Source organism: Rhinichthys klamathensis, unplaced genomic scaffold (assembly GCF_029890125.1).
Source record: "Rhinichthys klamathensis goyatoka isolate OS25496 unplaced genomic scaffold, OSU_Roscu_1.1 h1tg000327l_1, whole genome shotgun sequence".
NCBI lineage: Eukaryota > Metazoa > Chordata > Actinopteri > Cypriniformes > Leuciscidae > Rhinichthys > Rhinichthys klamathensis.
In genome coordinates this window covers 178,243-195,057 of record NW_026606842.1, presented here as the reverse complement: position 1 = coordinate 195,057, position 16,815 = coordinate 178,243, and the positions used below count along the sequence as shown (strand labels likewise).

Genomic DNA, 16,815 nt, shown 5'->3' with positions numbered 1-16,815 from the left:
GGTTATAGGATGTAAAAGGTTATTAAATCATATTTGTCACGTGTCCTTGTGGTTTGAAGGTCATTCACCTACAGATAGACAGATAGACACAAAACTTATTTGTAGGCCTACAATACAAAATCATTAATAGGCCTACTTGTCTCTTGGTAAAAGCTTAATTTATGTTAATAGTTTGACTTGATAGTATTTTAAATATATATTTAGAAAATGTACATTAGTGAACAAATTAATTAAAGTTTTAAGAGTCACACATTAAAAGCTGAAGCGCTAAGGGACCCACCGGAACGTCATGACGCACGACGTCACGCGACACGGCTGGTCTGGGTCATGTGACCGGTGTTACGAGGAAGAGCAGTCCATCAGAAAATCCTTCCAAAATGAATCGAACAGTTATGAACACAGTATTTGCGCTTTTAGGACTTTTATCAGGTAAATATGCGTTATACTTCTTCTTTTACGTGTACGTGGTATTATTTTGACGGGTCGGTGTGTTTTTGGCGTTTGTTTAATGAAATAATGGCGGCTGCAGTGAGATGCCATAATCCGCAGTCATATTAATGGATCAAATATCTCTCGTCTATACAATTGGAATTATTTAATATAATTAATTTATGTGAATTTCGTACGATATTGTGATTATATTGCTTTAGGCTGTTAAATAAAAAGGCTTTCAGTGATAAATGTGGATAGTGAATGAGGAAGCACTAGCATGTCATGTGACAGTCATGGTGGTTCACTATACAAATCCTACTTATTGATCAATACTATGATTATGTTAGTTTATACTGATAATTGTGTTAGGACACTGTATTTCAGTCTTTTAAATGCCACGGAGACCCAAATATGACTATTCTTGTGCATCCTAAAATGAAAATGTGTAAAATATTATTTGGAAAATATTTAGCTTCTTTTATGTTGCATTATTTTGCTTCCTCCCCTCTACTTACTGTAATACTGTATATTTATGTATTCATTTATATCAAGTTTTATTCCTTTATTTGAATTGAATTTAAATGTATTAAATGTCGAAGCAAGTGTCATTTATTGCAAAGAAACCTTGTGACTGAGAATACATCATTATTGTGTTTGTGTGATTTTCCCTCAGGTGTTTTGGGTGACAGTTTGACCGTTCTGCGCAGCCCGCAGTACGTGACCTTCCGGGATGGACAGTGGCCCATATCAGGAGAAAAGATCCCTGATTTAGTGGCCCTTACCATGGGCTTCTCCGTTCGTGAGGTATCATGTCTTTTTAATTGTGTAATGGCACGTACGATGGCTTCATGTAAACACTGTGGTGAACTTGTGGTTTTGTTGAGCAGGATCTTGACTGGCCTGGTCTGGCGGCCGGCTCGCTGTTCCAACGCCCGCGTGCAAACGCTCTGATCGTCGTGCGCGGCATGGACAGCCTCGACTTTCCGAAAAACATTTCCTCTTACCCTCTCGAAAATGTGAGTGATTCATTCTCACAAGCTTGAGTTGTTTTAATCTCTGTGGTGCGTGTTTTTCTCTCACTTCTTGCTTTTATGTAGGTTGTCAGTTCAACCCCAGTTGAATAAGTTAAATAAAATAACTCCCTTTAGACCCAAAAAAAAAAAAATGAAGAATCAGAAAATCAGGATGTTTCAGGATTAAGTAGTAGCGTAGTTTCCCCACAAGACTTCCCTTATTTTCTATCATAAGACTAATGCCACATCTATCTATCTATCTATCTATCTATCTATCTATCTATCTATCTATCTATCTATCTATCTATCTATCTATCTATCTATCTATCTATCTATCTATCTATCTATCTATCTATCTATCTATCTATCTATCTATTCAATTTCAATTCAATTCACATTTATTTGTATAGCGCTTTTCACAATACACATCATTTCATTACAGTCCACATTACAATTTAGAGTGATCTGTAATCAGAGGTAACTGTCTAAGTTATGTATTTCAGAAATATACATATACAAAATCACAGTTAGTGAAAAAGGTATTAATTTAAACAATGTAATCATTTAATGCAGAAACAATGAGCTCGTTGAAGTAATGAATACTTGTTTGTTAACGAATGATTCTGAGATTTAGAAAAATGTAGCATTGGTGCATGTTGATTCAGAGCTTGCGTCATCTGAAGTCTTTGCGGGGTTTGCCGACGTCTCTTCACTTGTGTTGGGCATCTGAAGTCTTCATAAGAGGCTGGATCCAAACTGGAGCTGACATACTCTCTAGTTACCTCAGGATGGGCATCCCAAGATAAAACAGAGAAGCAAATAGAAAATAATTAGCGTAGCTGCTGCTCATAACATTAAGCAGGAATAATCATGTGCATTTGATCTGATATAACTGTATAAGGTTATGAGATGCATTATATGAATGCTAGGCTAAAGAGATGTGTCTTTAATATAGATTTAAACTGGGAGAGTGAGAAACTGGCTATTCCAGAGTTTAGGAGCCAAATGTGAAAACGCTCTCCCTCCTTTAGTGGACTTCGATATTCTAGGTACAAAAGCCCAGAGTTTTGTGACCTTAAAGAGCGTGATGGATTGTAAGGCGATAGAAGATTAGTTAAATACACAGGAGCTAAATCATTTAGGGCCTTATAGGTCGGTAGCAATACTTTATAATTAATACGTACCTTAATAGGTAACTAGTGTAGAGGTAGTAAAATTGGTGTTGTATGATCATATTTTCTTGACCTAGTAAGAACTCTAGGAGCTGCATTTTGGACTTATTGTAGCTTGTTTATCGAGGATGAAGAACAACCAGCTAGTAATGCATTACAGTAATGTAGTCTAGAGGTCATGAGTGCATGAACTAACTTTTCTGCATCAGAAACAGATAGCATGTTCCGTAGCTTAGCGATGTTTCTGAGTTGGAAGAAGGCTGGTTTTGTAACATTTGATTTTCGAAAGACAAGTTGCTGTCTAATATAACACCCAGGTCTTTAACTGTAGAGGATGAAGTTACAGTACATAATTGTTCAGCACAGTAAAAAAAATGGTAAGATTCAGAAAATCAGGATGTTTCAGGATTAAGTAGCAGCGTAGTTTCCCCACAAGACTTCTCTTATTTTCTATCATGAGACTAATGCCACTTTATCTATCTATCTATCTATCTATCTATCTATCTATCTATCTATCTATCTATCTATCTATCTATCTATCTATCTATCTATCTATCTATCTATCTATCTATCTATCTATCTATCTATCTATCTATCTATCGCCCCTTTCACACAGAGATTCCGGAAAATACACGGATAAAGTGACCCGGGATTTGACCCGGGTTCGTTTGATTTTGCTTCATTCACACTGCCAGTGATTTGCCGGAATCAGAGAGCGCGTTCACACACAACCCGTGTATGTTCCGGAAAGACGCGTGACGTTGGATGTGCCGGGTCTCTACTTCAGTCCAGTTTGCAGACATGTTTTCGTTCTTTCTTGTATCGATGACGAACACAAACTTTCTTCTAGAGTAACTGAGTCGCACGATAACTACGTCATTGCAAAGGCTCGTGAATCATCACTACGACACACCCCTTATACGCCATTGGTTCTGGCTTTTGTTCACACAGCGCGCGTTCCGGGTCTGAACACGGCAATGTAACTAGGTCCCCAACCCGGCATCAATCCCGGGTCGTGTTTGCGTTCACACAGAAGGCACTCTGGCAATTTGCCGGGTTCAAAGCGCTGTGTGAAAGGGGCTTTATCTATCTATCTATCTATCTATCTATCTATCTATCTATCTATCTATCTATAGGGTTGGGTACCGAAAATCGGTGCCAATAGGGAACCGGTTCCGACGTAAACGGTAGTAACCAGACCGAATAAGAACGAAAATTTCGGTGCCTGATCTCGGTGCCTAACTTCATTAGACACACACGCACACACACAAGGTCTCTCGCTCTCTCTCTCTCCGCCGTGCGTGTGCTACACAGTTTGGAGCACAGTCTCTTCTGTCTCGCAAGCGCGCTCTTTCTCGCAAGGTTTGGCTGCATTTCACGTGTAAAATTACGTGTCAGAACGCCCTCTGGGTGTGCCGATAGTCTGAATCCCATATAGAATCAAGCCAATTCATTGGCTGATGGCGCGGGCGCCGCATCGACGCACTTACGTCGTCATACTATGTTGGCGCGCGCGCGCCATCTGCTCCTCAGATTTCTTTGCCGAAATAGGAAGCTGGTCGGCAGCGCGAGGAGCTTGGCAGCGTCTCGTTCCCTATTGAGAGATATGTTACACCAGTAACCAGAGATGTTCTCTTTCATAGGTTCACTCAACGCTGCGTAGCTAAGAAGCAGTGGATTTGTAGGCTGCTGTATCACGTGCCGTTTGAACTGACGCGCTACAGCGATCTGTCACATTTCAAAGAGCCAAAACGTTATTTATTGTGTGAATCTCGTAAAAATATTGACAGAATCTGACAGCTGTGGATTTGTTCCATATCAAAAGTAACCTTCTCTGTCTTGTCTGTCCGTGTCCTCTTTGTCCGCGATTTTTCTGTGTGAAAAGGGTCATTTGCGTGAGTCTCACGGTCAATGCGTGAGAGTTGGCAGCTCTGCCTGCTAGTAATCTCTATTAATCTCCAGTATTATTACATTGTTTGATACAATATTGTTTCATTTGATATTATGTAAATATGAATTTTTATTTTATATTGGTTTTATTATTACCATATGTTACTTGTATTTATATTGTTTAAAGATTTAAGTTAATATTGTGTCCAGTTTGGCCCTGTAAATTAAAGGGTATTATTTTTTGATAAAGTGTGTACGGTTTCATTTTCTTAAGTACCGATTTAAGAACCGTTTAAGCACCGGAACCGTTTAAAAAATACCGAGTAGGTACTGGAATCGGATAAAACCCAAACGATACCCAACCCTATCTATCTATCTATCTATCTATCTATCTATCTGTCTGTCTGTCTGTCTGTCTGTCTGTCTGTCTGTCTGTCTGTCTGTCTGTCTGTCTGTCTGTCGGTCTCTATCCATCGATCGATCGATCGACCATCTATCTTTCTTTCTCTTTGTCTATCTATTTCTTTCTGTCTGTCTGTCTGGTCTTTTTTTGTTTGTCTATCTGTCTATATGTCTATATGTCTTTCTGTCTTGTGTGTGTCTGTCTGTCGATCTAACCTATCTATCTGTCTGTTTCTCTCTCTGTCTAAATATCTGTCCATCCATCCATTCTAAATATCTATCTATCTGTCTATCTCGTTCCAGCCGGTTCCATTCACTCTGGACAGTGTGGCAAACACTGTGCACACTTTGTTTGCTGACAGCACCCCTGTGGTCCTGCAGCTCGCCCCCAGTGAGGAGGTATGACCATCCCGAATGTCTGCTTCATTATGACTCAAACACTAACCACACATAGATGACACACAGTTCTCTTATCTGCTCTGCAAATAAAGATGCACGCGAGAAATGCTTTACCCGTCTGAAGTAATGAAATGAGACCTACAATAAAGAACATTTCATTGGACTTCCCAACATGTAACATTTATTTATTTATTGAAAGTATTAACAGATAAAAAAGTACAATTATTAAATAAAAAAACAAAAGATATTAAAAGATATAAATTATTTAAAAAAAGATATTGTTTATGAATGAGGCATTTATATAGCGCTTTCATATGTACTACTGTACACCCAAAGCGCTTAACAATCTTAATTTATAATTAAATTAAATGAGTTTTTAAACTGATAGACGAGTCTAACATTTTTTTTTGGTAATCACCAGAATGTCACAGTTGTTGTTAATACGCAAGCGTCGAATATCAGTAAATGTCTTGATATTGTGTGTTTTAGAGGCTGTATATGATGGGAATGGCCAACACTGTTTTTGAGGATCTGCCCGTGACCCTGCAACAGATCCGTGGACGTCTGTCCCAGGACGGATCTGTCCTCACGTCCCTTCCTCTCAGCTCTCTCAGCCGTAATAACGAGGTGAAGATGTGGTCACATGACCCTCTCCATCATATTAGCTAACCTTCCAGCACGGAAACACAAATATACATAATTCAATGAACCACAAAACTGAGGGTTACTTTGTCCGAAAATGTCATGTAAATTTCAATCAATCAATACCTATATATAATAAATGTAACATTTATGTGGGTCTTTTATACGTTTAATTAATTATTTATGTATTGTTGTACACAGTATATGCACACTTTATGCAGATATGGACTGTTACAGTTACTGAAGCAGTTTTTCGGCCAAAGTAGGAAGTGGCTTATGCCTGGCTGAAATTATCGACATGTGAAAGTAGTTGCTGCGTATCGAAACATCAGTAGATGCGTGCTGTTGTTGTTTTTCCCACCACAAACAAGAGGCTGGTCTAAATATACCTGTTCTTGTGTTTCTCAGGCTGATCTTCTGTTCCTGTCTGAGGTTCAGGTGCTATATGACATCTCAACTCTGGTCAGTTTCTCTAATGCACTTCAATTCAATTTTATGGGTTAATTTTTGTTTCTTAGTTTGAATAATTGTTGTTTTGTTTATGTGGCTATCTTTGAATCTGCTTGTTTGTCTTATGTAGCCAGTTTCTTCAGCAACTTTATTGATTCTGTGTTATTGAAGCGTGTTTGTTGTTTGCTACAGCTGCAGAAACACAAGCATCTGGCTAAAGACCCGGCTCCTGACCTGTACTCCCTCGAGCTCGCGGGATTGGAGGAGATCACCCGCCGCTACGGCACAGACTCCCCTCAGTTCGCGGACGCTACCAGGATCCTGACGTCTGCTCTGCAGAAGGTACCGAGCTTGTGTCTGTCATCTCAGGTCCTCCATTTCACTGTGCTACTTTTCCATTGCTTTTCTATGTAAACGCGCTAGACGGACGTGTTTGTCGCTGCGCTCGCATCTTACAGCGTTCTAAAAACGCAGCGCTCAAGATAAAAGAAGTTCCAACTTTTAAATGCATCTCGACACTTTGCGTTTTTCACTGCCTGTGTTGACTGCGTTGTGTGGGTGAATGGTCCCGAATGGGAGAAAAAACTCAAGGTCCATCTATCGCTTGTTTACATAGAGAATAATGAAAAAGCAGCGCAGTGGAATGGAAAAACATGTTCTGTGGAAACGGCTCCATACTGTTTCTCCTGTTTTGTTGTTGCTGGAGTATCCGAGGCATGAGCTGTAAAGGCTCCGCCCTCTTCTGGAAAGTGGGAGGGGGAAACAGCTCATTTGCATTTAAAGATACACGCATGAAAACGGCGTGTTTTTTTCCACCCAAAAAGGGGCATTTTGGGACTTGTATGTAATAAATGATCTGTGGGGTATTTTGAGCTGAAACTTCCCAGACACATTCTGGGGACACCTGAGACTTATATGACGTCTTGTAAATATAGTGCTGTACATTATTTCAATAAATATTACTATTTATTACAGAATTTATTTCAGAAACTTTATTGCAGGCATGTTTTATTCAACATTCTTTAAATGGAAGATGCTAAAAGATGTTAGGATGACAATAAGATTTTTTTGACATGCATTAATTTGCAGTTTATCAGATGTTTTAATGATGCTTAAAATAGAAAGTAATACTTTCCAGATGATGTGACTAAAATATTTCCAAAATAAAAAGTAAAACTATCTAATATATATATATATATAGTATAGTATAGTGTGTGTGTGTGTATATATATATATATGTATATTAGGGGTGTAACGATACACGTATTCGTATTGAACCGTTCGGTACGAGGCTTTCAGTTCGGTTTTCGGTACGCATTTTTGAACCAAACGGTTTGTTGGACCAATTTTCCTGCCGACCAAAATTTCGTTATTTCAAATGTAGGCGCGTTGCGCGTGGCAAGCGCGCTCATAATGTGAGAGACACTGGCGTGACCACAACATTTCCCAACATCAAATGGCAAATGTAATGTAAGCGGAACGAAACTACTCGTTATTGTGTGGTTGACGGACCGTTTATCACTTTGGACCAAAGCAGCGCGAGCCGATCTTGATCAAGCAGCACTGTCACTACACAGCCAAATCCAGTAAAGAAAGCATTTGAATTCGCCACTTAAGTAATAACATCGCTGAGAGATATAGTGAGACACATTCACATTTCTCCGTTATTAACGGATCAAACAGCGCTGACGTGGAAACCAGGATGAAACATTGTGCCATGAATGAACTATTCAGTGTCCACAGATCAGCAACATTCACCATGGATTTACTGTAGTAACACTACTAACTGTAACCATGGAAGTTTGCCAGGAATAGTAGACTATAATGCTTTCAAGTAACATTACGTCGGTTTTATTTTGACATTATGAATACAATTGCTGCCCTCAAATGTTAATCTGAACTAAAATAAACCTTTGTTTATAACTACTACAATATTACATTTCATTTTGTCCAAGGAGCTGTTTTGTTTTATAAGCTCCTAAGAAAAGTCAAGTAGCTCCATCATTGCTCAAAGTTAAAAAAATATCATACTTTATGATGTTAGTTTTAATAAAAATATAATTAAAAAAATTAAATCAAGGAAATTTCTCTGGCATTTCTTTCTTTTTGCTGTATCGGAAACGTACCAAACCGTGACACAAGTGTATCGTATCGAACCGAACCGTGAATTTTGTGAACCCCTATATATATATATAAAATGCTTTATTTTCTTTACTCAGAATAATATTTTTTCCCCTTTGATTTTAGGCTGAAATATGACGCACTTACTGGGTAAAATTGTGTTAGATTAAAATGATTTTAATTAACTTAAGCCAAAAATATTAAAGACCGTGATGTAATTACTAAAGAACTACTATGACAAATTAATTAAAGTATTTAAATAGATTTAGATATTTGCACATTTATCTTATTTATCTCTGTCGTGAACATACGATCATTATTTTTCGTTATTATATTCATTAAATTTCATTATTTATAACATTCATTTTTAATATAAAGTTTTTAGTATTCTTGTAGTGCAATCTTTTTGTGTTTTGTATGTGGGAAGTTCGCAGACGACGTCTCCAGCGTCTATGGAAACAACGCGGTTGTAGAAGTCGTGACTGTAAAGACGTTTGAAGCCCCTCTGACCAGGAAGTCACGCTCCATCCTCGAGTCCAAGCAGATCGTGAGTTTCTGTATAAACCCAAACATTTCTACATAGAAAAACAATGATATGAAGTGTACATAAAATTGTGCTGATGTTGGATGAGGTCCACATTTCCAGCGTTATTTTTATTCGTCAGGGTACGAGAAGAAAGAGTCGATTGAGGACCACTTCTGTAAGACGTTTAAAGTTGATTGCGTAGACAGCAGTAGTTGGTTAGCTAGCACTAGCGTGTTTATTCCTTTTAGAAATAGTAGCAATTGTTTTTAGCTTTAGTGACCATCACCTTTTCAACCCATAACTTGTTTGTTTTGGTCCAAAACAAAAAGGCAGATACGGTACTGTAGAAACCACCATAGCCGACCTACTTTTGAACGCTGACCTACATTGAATGCTAGCGTGTGGTTGTTTCAGAGTAACCCAGGAAGCCCCTACAACCTGGCTTACAAGTACAACTTCGAGTACGCTGTGGTCTTCAACATCGTCCTGTGGCTGATGATCGTGTTAGCTTTAGCCGTCATCGCTGTTTCCTACAACCTCTGGAACATGGATCCAGGATACGACAGCATCATCTACAGGATGACCAATCAGAAGATCCGAATGGACTGATGAAGTCCGTCAAACCCCATTCCATTTTGTGTTGAGTATTGAAGTGCATTTGAATGTGTGTGTGTGTTTTATTTTTAATGTGTGTGTGCACCACTAGAATTGCTTATTGTATAAATGCTTTGTCTTTTTGACACCATCAAACACACAAATAAAGATTATTTATTGATGCCTGTTGATAGATAGAGAGAAATAAAACTGCTTGTGATGCTTCTTAATCAGCGTATCTTGGGGATTTGCATAATGTGAATCAACCGAAGAGGAAAATCTGATGTTAGTATGTAAAGAATTGAAATTTAACTGTATTTATTGTTTGTTGTTCAATTGATTGTGCTCCTGAATACTGGATTTAGTGTAATTACACCATTCCTATGTACATTTGTTTGTTTAATTTGCGATGTCATTTTCATTGAATATACCTATAAAGTGGAAAACTACATATTAAGTATGACTGTTTTTTGTGTATAGATGTTGTTAACACCTATGAAACATTGTGTTATCATAGAAAATGTACAAATGTAAGTGTATCTCAAATAAAAACTCCATCCGTCACTTAAAACAAGTTTTAATGTCTTTGAGTCACAAGTGCACAACTTTGCATCACTTTACTGAGCCAAACAAGGTACAGAAAGTGTAAAACACTGAAATTGTTGTGTAAAACACTTTGTTGTCTGAAACAAGAGAGAATTGCATTGCAACTATCTTAAAATTCAGACCTTTTAACAAATTTTTTTTTTTTTTTTACTTTAATGCATGCAGACATTTTTGCTGCTGTTCTCTGTTCAAAAACAGGAAGTGGCACTTTCACCAATGTTCTCACATGACATTAACGTGATAAAACTTGCAACAATGTTGCACAAACACCAGCGTCTAGACATGCATGTGCTTTTCTTGCCATCTTCTACTTTGTTTGATATATTCATGATTCATTTTGCCACTTTTATTAAACTTTTCTAATGGTTTTCTGGCCTAGTTTGATGGTTTTGGTTTATCAGCTGATCAGGTTTTGAGACTAGTTAAATACCAACTTGACCAGACTGGGGCAACAATTACATAATCTTTATTTTTTATTGTGAGTTTATTCAAAACTCACAATAAACCACAGAAAATTTACAAAATTACAGTCATTTATAAACTTTGCTTATTGAAAACGTATTGGTAAAACTAATGTCAAGTTGTTAACATTAATTAATGCATTAAGTGTCATGAACTAACAAACAATTTTAACAATTTATTAGTTTAGGTTGTTATTTTATATTAGTAGTATTTAATGTTTAAATGTACTATTGTTGATGTCAATTCATACAATGTGAAATGTTAAAAATGTATTTACGCTAACATTACACTGTAAAAAGTGATCAGTCGACTTAACTTAAAAAAGTGAGGAAACCCGTTGCCTTAAAATTAAGTAAATAAACTTCATGCGTAATTGAAAAAATTAAGTTATGTGGAATTGTCTATCGTCAACTTAATCATTTTAAGGCAACAGGTTTCCTCACTTTTTTTAAGTTAAGTCAACTGATCGCTTTTTACAGTGTAACCAGGATTAATACAAGTATCGTTCATTGTTTTTTCATGTTAACGCATCAAACCTTATTGTAAACTGAAACCGCATCAGTCAAGATTCATCTGTTAACATGTCTAAGATTACTTGGTAGCAACATCCAACAAAATATGCATTTTATAAATAAGTAAATAATATGATTTAATGCAAACGGTGACGGAAACTCATTGTCCTTTACACATCCTACAAAAAAAAAAAAAAAAAAACCAAATAACCAAGGTGTCAAACCACCTCAACAACTTTGTAGGTTCAAGTTGTGTTTAACTCTATAATGTGGCTTTGGCTGCTGGAGAAGCGCGTAAGTGCCGTTGATCTGTTTGGGATTTTCTTCTCTGGAATATGTTGGCAACTCGATTTCAGAATACTAGAGAACAACAAAGATGAAATTAGGCCCTTTCACCTCACATGTGAACACATCTGATTGATTTTGTTAGTTATTTTCGTTAACTACATGTTTTACTGTTGCTTAAAGATGTTTCGCAAATTGTCAAAGTCACTAAATGAGTCACCATCATTTCACAAGTTTCGAGACATCTTCAGCTACTAGAGAAACACTAGAATAACTTGACATTTTAGTTGGAAAATCTTGACACTGGCAAAGGCAAAGAGCCGAAACGTTTGATATCTTTATCTCCTGTTTACAATAAAATACTTGTAGAGTCAGACCTTTTTTGCATTTTTAGCTGGAAATTTTGAAAAAAAAAATTTCCATGAACTAAAATGTCAAGTGAGTCGTATAGAAATGTAAGTCTTACCTGTGCGGTGTTAAAGTCCTCGAGCTGCACTGGTTTGACATTCTGACGATGTTGTCGACTTTTTGTGGGCTTCTTAAGTTTAAGTATTAACAGACCTAAAGTCATACATTAAAACAGTACTTGAGTATATCATAGAAACTCTTCATAAAGGAATACACTAAACTTAATTCAAATGACTATAAATAAGTGGGCAGATTCATTTTGAACATGTTATCATGTTTTTTATACTACTTTTTTGTACAGAAATCTCACCTATTATTGCGATAATCAGCACAATGTTCAATATGAAGGATGTAACCGTCAGAATATTGTCAGTCGTAGGTGTTTTCTCACTGTGTGGTTGTGGCTGATTTTTGTTTTCTGTTTGAATAGAAAAATTTGATCAGTTTTGTGTTTTTAATGCCAAATATGATTAAAAACCTTTGATAGAGTTATATGTAAGGCTTAGCACATACATTTAGGCTATTGCAGTAACATAGATCATTTGTTTTTAGATATTTTATAGTTACAAATATTTACATGTTATATGTCAGTTGTAAATGTGATTTAGAAATACTTACCAGAGATGTAAAGTCTGGTGCCATTGCTGAGCTGTAGAATTGGGCCTGTTTTTAGACAATAATATATTCCTAATACATCAATAGTAATGTTACTAATAAATAACCGGCTCAAAGTCAGTGATGAGTATTTGACTTTGAATCTTTCGTCAAAGAATTGAGGTGATGTATAATTTGGTGAGAAAGTCCGCATTATAAGCGCTGGAGAATCTGTCGGTTTCTGGAAAACCCAATAAATCTCTTTTACATCAATCTGACAGTCTAAAGTCACATTTTCCCCTAAATTCGCCCGTTTATCTCTTAAACTCTCTGTAGTTTGACACACCAGCAGAACTGTGAAGATAAAACACACACAGTAAAACACACAATACCGTCAGCCTTCAAAAAATTCCAGTCGTGTGAAGATCACAGTGAAAGTACATTGAGTAACTTAAACTTACAGAAGAGTGAAAGCTGCGCCGTCCTCATTCTGTGGTTGTTGAGCTCATATGCTGTAAGAAGGTTAACAACTATGAATCTGAGCGGAAGTGCGACTGCATGCAGAAAAAAAAAACAGAAAGGAAACCACCAGACACCCTTGAAAAGAGGATGTAGTTGAACTTGCACTGACCAAACTGTTTACTGCTATTAAATAGGTCAAAGTCCGTTAGATACATGCACAGATTGTTTAGACTAATCAATTTCAAGTTTCAATTATAGTTTTACATTTCATAAATACACAAGTCCTATATTATTACCACCTTAACTAAATCTAATTTTAAAGTTTATTAATAATAATTATTCAAAGTACAGGTGACAAATATTAGCCTACATGATATATCACATCTGACTATCACAGCTAAAAGGTCAAATTGTATATTTTATACTTTATATTTCACTTTAAAAAAAAGAGTATTTTGCATTATATACATGTTTAGGAAACAAACATCAGTCAATCTTGAACAAACAATCAACAAGCTAACAATATTTTACTCTCATTATTTAGAAGAATACATGAACTAATACTTTAATGTATACTCATGTATGTATAATAGTAATATATTACTGAAAATAAAAAATGTAAGCAACACTTTTCTGTGTACAAATTATAGACTGTAAAAAAATGGTACTAATACATTTTGATCGGAGGCCAATAACACATCAATGAAGCAAAGGCTACAGCCCTGTATATACTCTAGGCTTATACATATTTGCCTTTGCTCTTTGCCATTTTCCATCATTGTTAGTTCACATAAAAACACTCCAAAAATCAAAAGCAACTTATTACAAAAATTGAATTCCTAAGAATTTACTTTTCAAGAAAAAAACAAAGAGAAACAATACTGAAATTTGCATTACATTCATGTTTAAATAAACAATCTATAACATCAGTCAACCTAAAACAAACAACAATCAAGCTAACAATATTTTCCTCATTATTTGTCAGAATATATTTCTGTTAGACTGTATGAGAGGATTCACTCTTGATCATGTTTGTCTAGGCTTTTTTCCAAAAGTGTTGTTGGTCGAATGGGACAGACGAAACTCCACTTCAGAAAACTATGGAAATATTTTTTCAAAATAGTAATAATAACTAGCTGCTAATGTTCATATAGAATTTAGTTTTTCAATGATAAAGAAAGCTGAATAATAGATGTGTTTTACCTCGTCGTCATTTGTGCTGTAAAGCTGCTCCAGTTCCTCATCTTGATATTGTTGGTGTGTTTTCTTACACACTTGAAGTTTGATCTGCAATAGACCTAAAATACCAGCAACATTTCTGCTTAAACATTATACAATTCATCACTAAAGGAATGTAGCATTTAGCATTTAAAAGAAAGATATTTTAAATTAGACCTCTACACTACCGTTCAAAAGTTTGGGGTCAGTGAGAATTTTATTTTTATTTTTTGGAGGAAAGAAATCAATACTTTTATTTATCAAGGACAGTAAAGACATTTATAATGTTACAAAAGATTCTATTTCAAACAAATGCTGTTCTTTTGAACTTCCTATTCATCAAAGAATCCTAAAAAACAAACAAAAAAACTGTACAACTGACAGACCAACAACTGTTTCAACATTGATAATAATAATAAATGTTTCTTGAGCATCAAATCCTCATATTATAGTGATTTGTGAAGGATAATTTGACACTGAACACACTGACACTGGTGATGCTGAAAATTCAGCTTTGATCACAGGAATAAATTACACTTTACTATATATTCACACAGAAAACAGCTGATTTACACTGGAATAATATTTAATACTATAACTGATTTTTGTTGTATTTTTAATCAAATAAGCGCAGCCATGGTTAGCAGAAGAGAATTCTTTTAAAAGTATTTAAAATCGTACTGACCCCAAACTTTTGAACGGTAGTGTATATCATTTTATTTGATACATATAACCCTGAAATCTCACCTGCCATGGCCAAAAACATCACAATGCTCAGTATGAAGTACAACATCATCAGAGTTTGCTGTGTATTCGGACTTTGTGAGTTATTGTTCACTTCTGTCTGATTCTGATCTCGAACAGCTACTGTTAAAAACAGAAAATACAACAGTTTTGTGTTTAGAAACATCAAAATAAAGAAGTGTGAAGTCCGCACACTGAAAAATACTGCTCCAAAAGAAATTTATTAAAAGCAAGCAACGTTTCGACCCTCAGGTCTTCATCAGGCACACTGTACATATGGAGTGAAGTCAACTTTAAATAGATACAAATAATTGCCTTAATTAGGCACACACTATATCACAAGTAGATTGAAGTCAACTTTAAATGGACACAGATGATTACCTTCATTAGGCACACACAAAAGATCACATGACAAATGCAAGTAACATGACAAAAACCAGTCATGTGACAGTTACAATTCATGTCACAAAAACAAAAAAAATGATAATAATTACTATAAAAATGGCTTAATATCAAAATCCTCATTTCAAAATCCTCATAGAAACATCAAACATGCATCAATATTACACAGACCTGATAAAAATAAAGGTTTAAATACAAATTTGATACATAATGTGCATGATTTTAGATCATTTATTGATATAACAACAGATCAAAGATAATTGTATACACTGACCAGTGATGTAAAGTCTGGTGCCATTGCTGAGCTGTATTGGGTTTGTTTTTACACAATAATATATTCCTAATTCATCAATAGTTACATTACTAATAAATAACCGGCTCAAAGTTAGTGATGAGTATTTGTCTTTGAATCTTTTGTCAAAGAATTGAGGTGATGTAGAATGTGATGAGAAAGTCCGCATTATCAGCGCTGGAGAATCTGTCGGTTTCTGGAAAACCCAATAAATCTCTTTTACAATCTGACAGTCTAAAGTCACATTTTCCCCTAAATTCACCCGTTTATCTCTTAAACTCTCTGTAGTTTGACACACCAGCAGAACTGTGAAGATAAAACACACACAGTAAAACACACAATACCGTCAGCCTTCAAAACTATCCAGTCGTGTGAAGATCACAGTAAAAGTACACTAACTTAAACTTACAGAAGAGTGAAAGCTGTGCCGTCCTCATACTGTGAGTGTTTAATTTACATCCAATAAAATATTTTACTATAAATCTTAGCAGAACTGCTACTGCAGAATAAAAATAGGACACCAGGAAACACACTTCAGATGCGTTGATGTTTTCCACAGTGTGTGACTCTGTACACGATCTTAACATATAAACCAGACCAGAGTTGAAGCCGACTAACCCACAGCTGTGAGAAAACACACACTCTGAGCGGATGAATGCATTGAGACGATCAAGACACGATAAACACACCTAAACCAGAAGACTCTCTACAGCACTCAGCATTACACACGTCAAGTTTTACCAGTCAAATGTGCAGCACGGCGCACAGTAGAAGGCCTTTTTATTGACACTGAAATATGTTAATAAACTCTGGATATTAACACACACACTTTTGAACGTTATATATTGCTTTACGTTACATTCATGTTGACAAACATCAGTCAATCTAACAAACAACAGTCAAGCTAAGAATATTTTACGCTCATTATTTAACAGAATATACTAGATTTTATGAGATGATTTACTCTTGATCATGTTTGTCATGGTTTTTGAAAAGGAACAAAAGTTTTGTTGGTTGGGTGGTACAGACGGAAATCCACTTCAGAAAACCACAGAATGGTTTAAAAAAAAAACCTTAAGTTAGTTTCTAATTCTTATTCTAATTTTCATCATGTTAACTCATTCAGTTGATTGAATTAGAGATGTGTTTTACCTCATCCTCATTTCTGTGGTAAAACGGTTTCAGATCT

The 16,815-nt window shown here is 35.9% G+C and overlaps 2 protein-coding genes and 1 long non-coding RNA gene across 4 annotated transcripts; 1 reads left to right on the top strand and 2 right to left on the bottom strand.

Annotated features, from left to right (window-relative positions):
• The first annotated feature begins 277 nt into the window (after nucleotides 1–277).
• On the top strand, nucleotides 278–10,215 carry atp6ap2 (ATPase H+ transporting accessory protein 2). Of its 2 annotated transcripts, none has more exons than XM_056271877.1 (9): nucleotides 278–429; nucleotides 1,106–1,236; nucleotides 1,320–1,448; nucleotides 5,213–5,308; nucleotides 5,798–5,935; nucleotides 6,359–6,412; nucleotides 6,593–6,742; nucleotides 8,949–9,068; nucleotides 9,462–10,215. In XM_056271877.1, exons 1-9 carry the CDS (start codon nucleotides 378–380, stop codon nucleotides 9,654–9,656), a joined length of 1,065 nt encoding a protein of 354 aa, XP_056127852.1. In that variant the 5' UTR covers nucleotides 278–377; the 3' UTR covers nucleotides 9,657–10,215. The 2 variants fall into 2 exon arrangements, with proteins under 2 accessions (XP_056127852.1, XP_056127853.1); XM_056271878.1 differs by lacking the exon at nucleotides 9,462–10,215 and adding an exon at nucleotides 9,187–9,417.
• A 2,317-nt stretch (nucleotides 10,216–12,532) lies between these two features.
• On the bottom strand, nucleotides 12,533–13,028 carry LOC130105739 (uncharacterized). Its single transcript, XR_008809658.1, has 2 exons — nucleotides 12,970–13,028; nucleotides 12,533–12,862 (listed from the first exon to the last, which is right to left on the bottom strand). It is a non-coding gene; the product is annotated as an uncharacterized LOC130105739 (long non-coding RNA).
• Nucleotides 13,029–13,951: 923 nt separating this feature from the next.
• On the bottom strand, nucleotides 13,952–16,138 carry LOC130105746 (uncharacterized). Its single transcript, XM_056271885.1, has 5 exons — nucleotides 16,036–16,138; nucleotides 15,609–15,932; nucleotides 14,936–15,055; nucleotides 14,174–14,268; nucleotides 13,952–14,068 (listed from the first exon to the last, which is right to left on the bottom strand). The coding sequence occupies exons 1-5, from the start codon at nucleotides 16,061–16,063 to the stop codon at nucleotides 13,997–13,999; spliced, it is 639 nt and encodes a 212-aa protein (XP_056127860.1). The 5' UTR covers nucleotides 16,064–16,138; the 3' UTR covers nucleotides 13,952–13,996.
• Between the last annotated feature and the right edge of the window lie 677 nt (nucleotides 16,139–16,815).

Bases quoted from the DNA above. Each gene is read 5' to 3' on its own strand.
- atp6ap2 (XM_056271877.1), top strand. From the start codon at position 378: ATGAATCGAACAGTTATGAACACAGTATTTGCGCTTTTAGGACTTTTA. The intron at 430-1,105 runs GTAAATATGCGT...ATTTTCCCTCAG, and splicing joins GCTTTTAGGACTTTTATCAG to GTGTTTTGGGTGACAGTTTG. The intron at 5,309-5,797 runs GTATGACCATCC...TGTGTGTTTTAG, and splicing joins AGCTCGCCCCCAGTGAGGAG to AGGCTGTATATGATGGGAAT.
- LOC130105746 (XM_056271885.1), bottom strand. From the start codon at position 16,063: ATGAGGACGGCACAGCTTTCACTCTTCT. The intron at 15,933-16,035 runs GTAAGTTTAAGT...TTATCTTCACAG, and splicing joins GGCACAGCTTTCACTCTTCT to TTCTGCTGGTGTGTCAAACT. The intron at 15,056-15,608 runs GTCAGTGTATAC...TGTTTTTAACAG, and splicing joins CACCAGACTTTACATCACTG to TAGCTGTTCGAGATCAGAAT.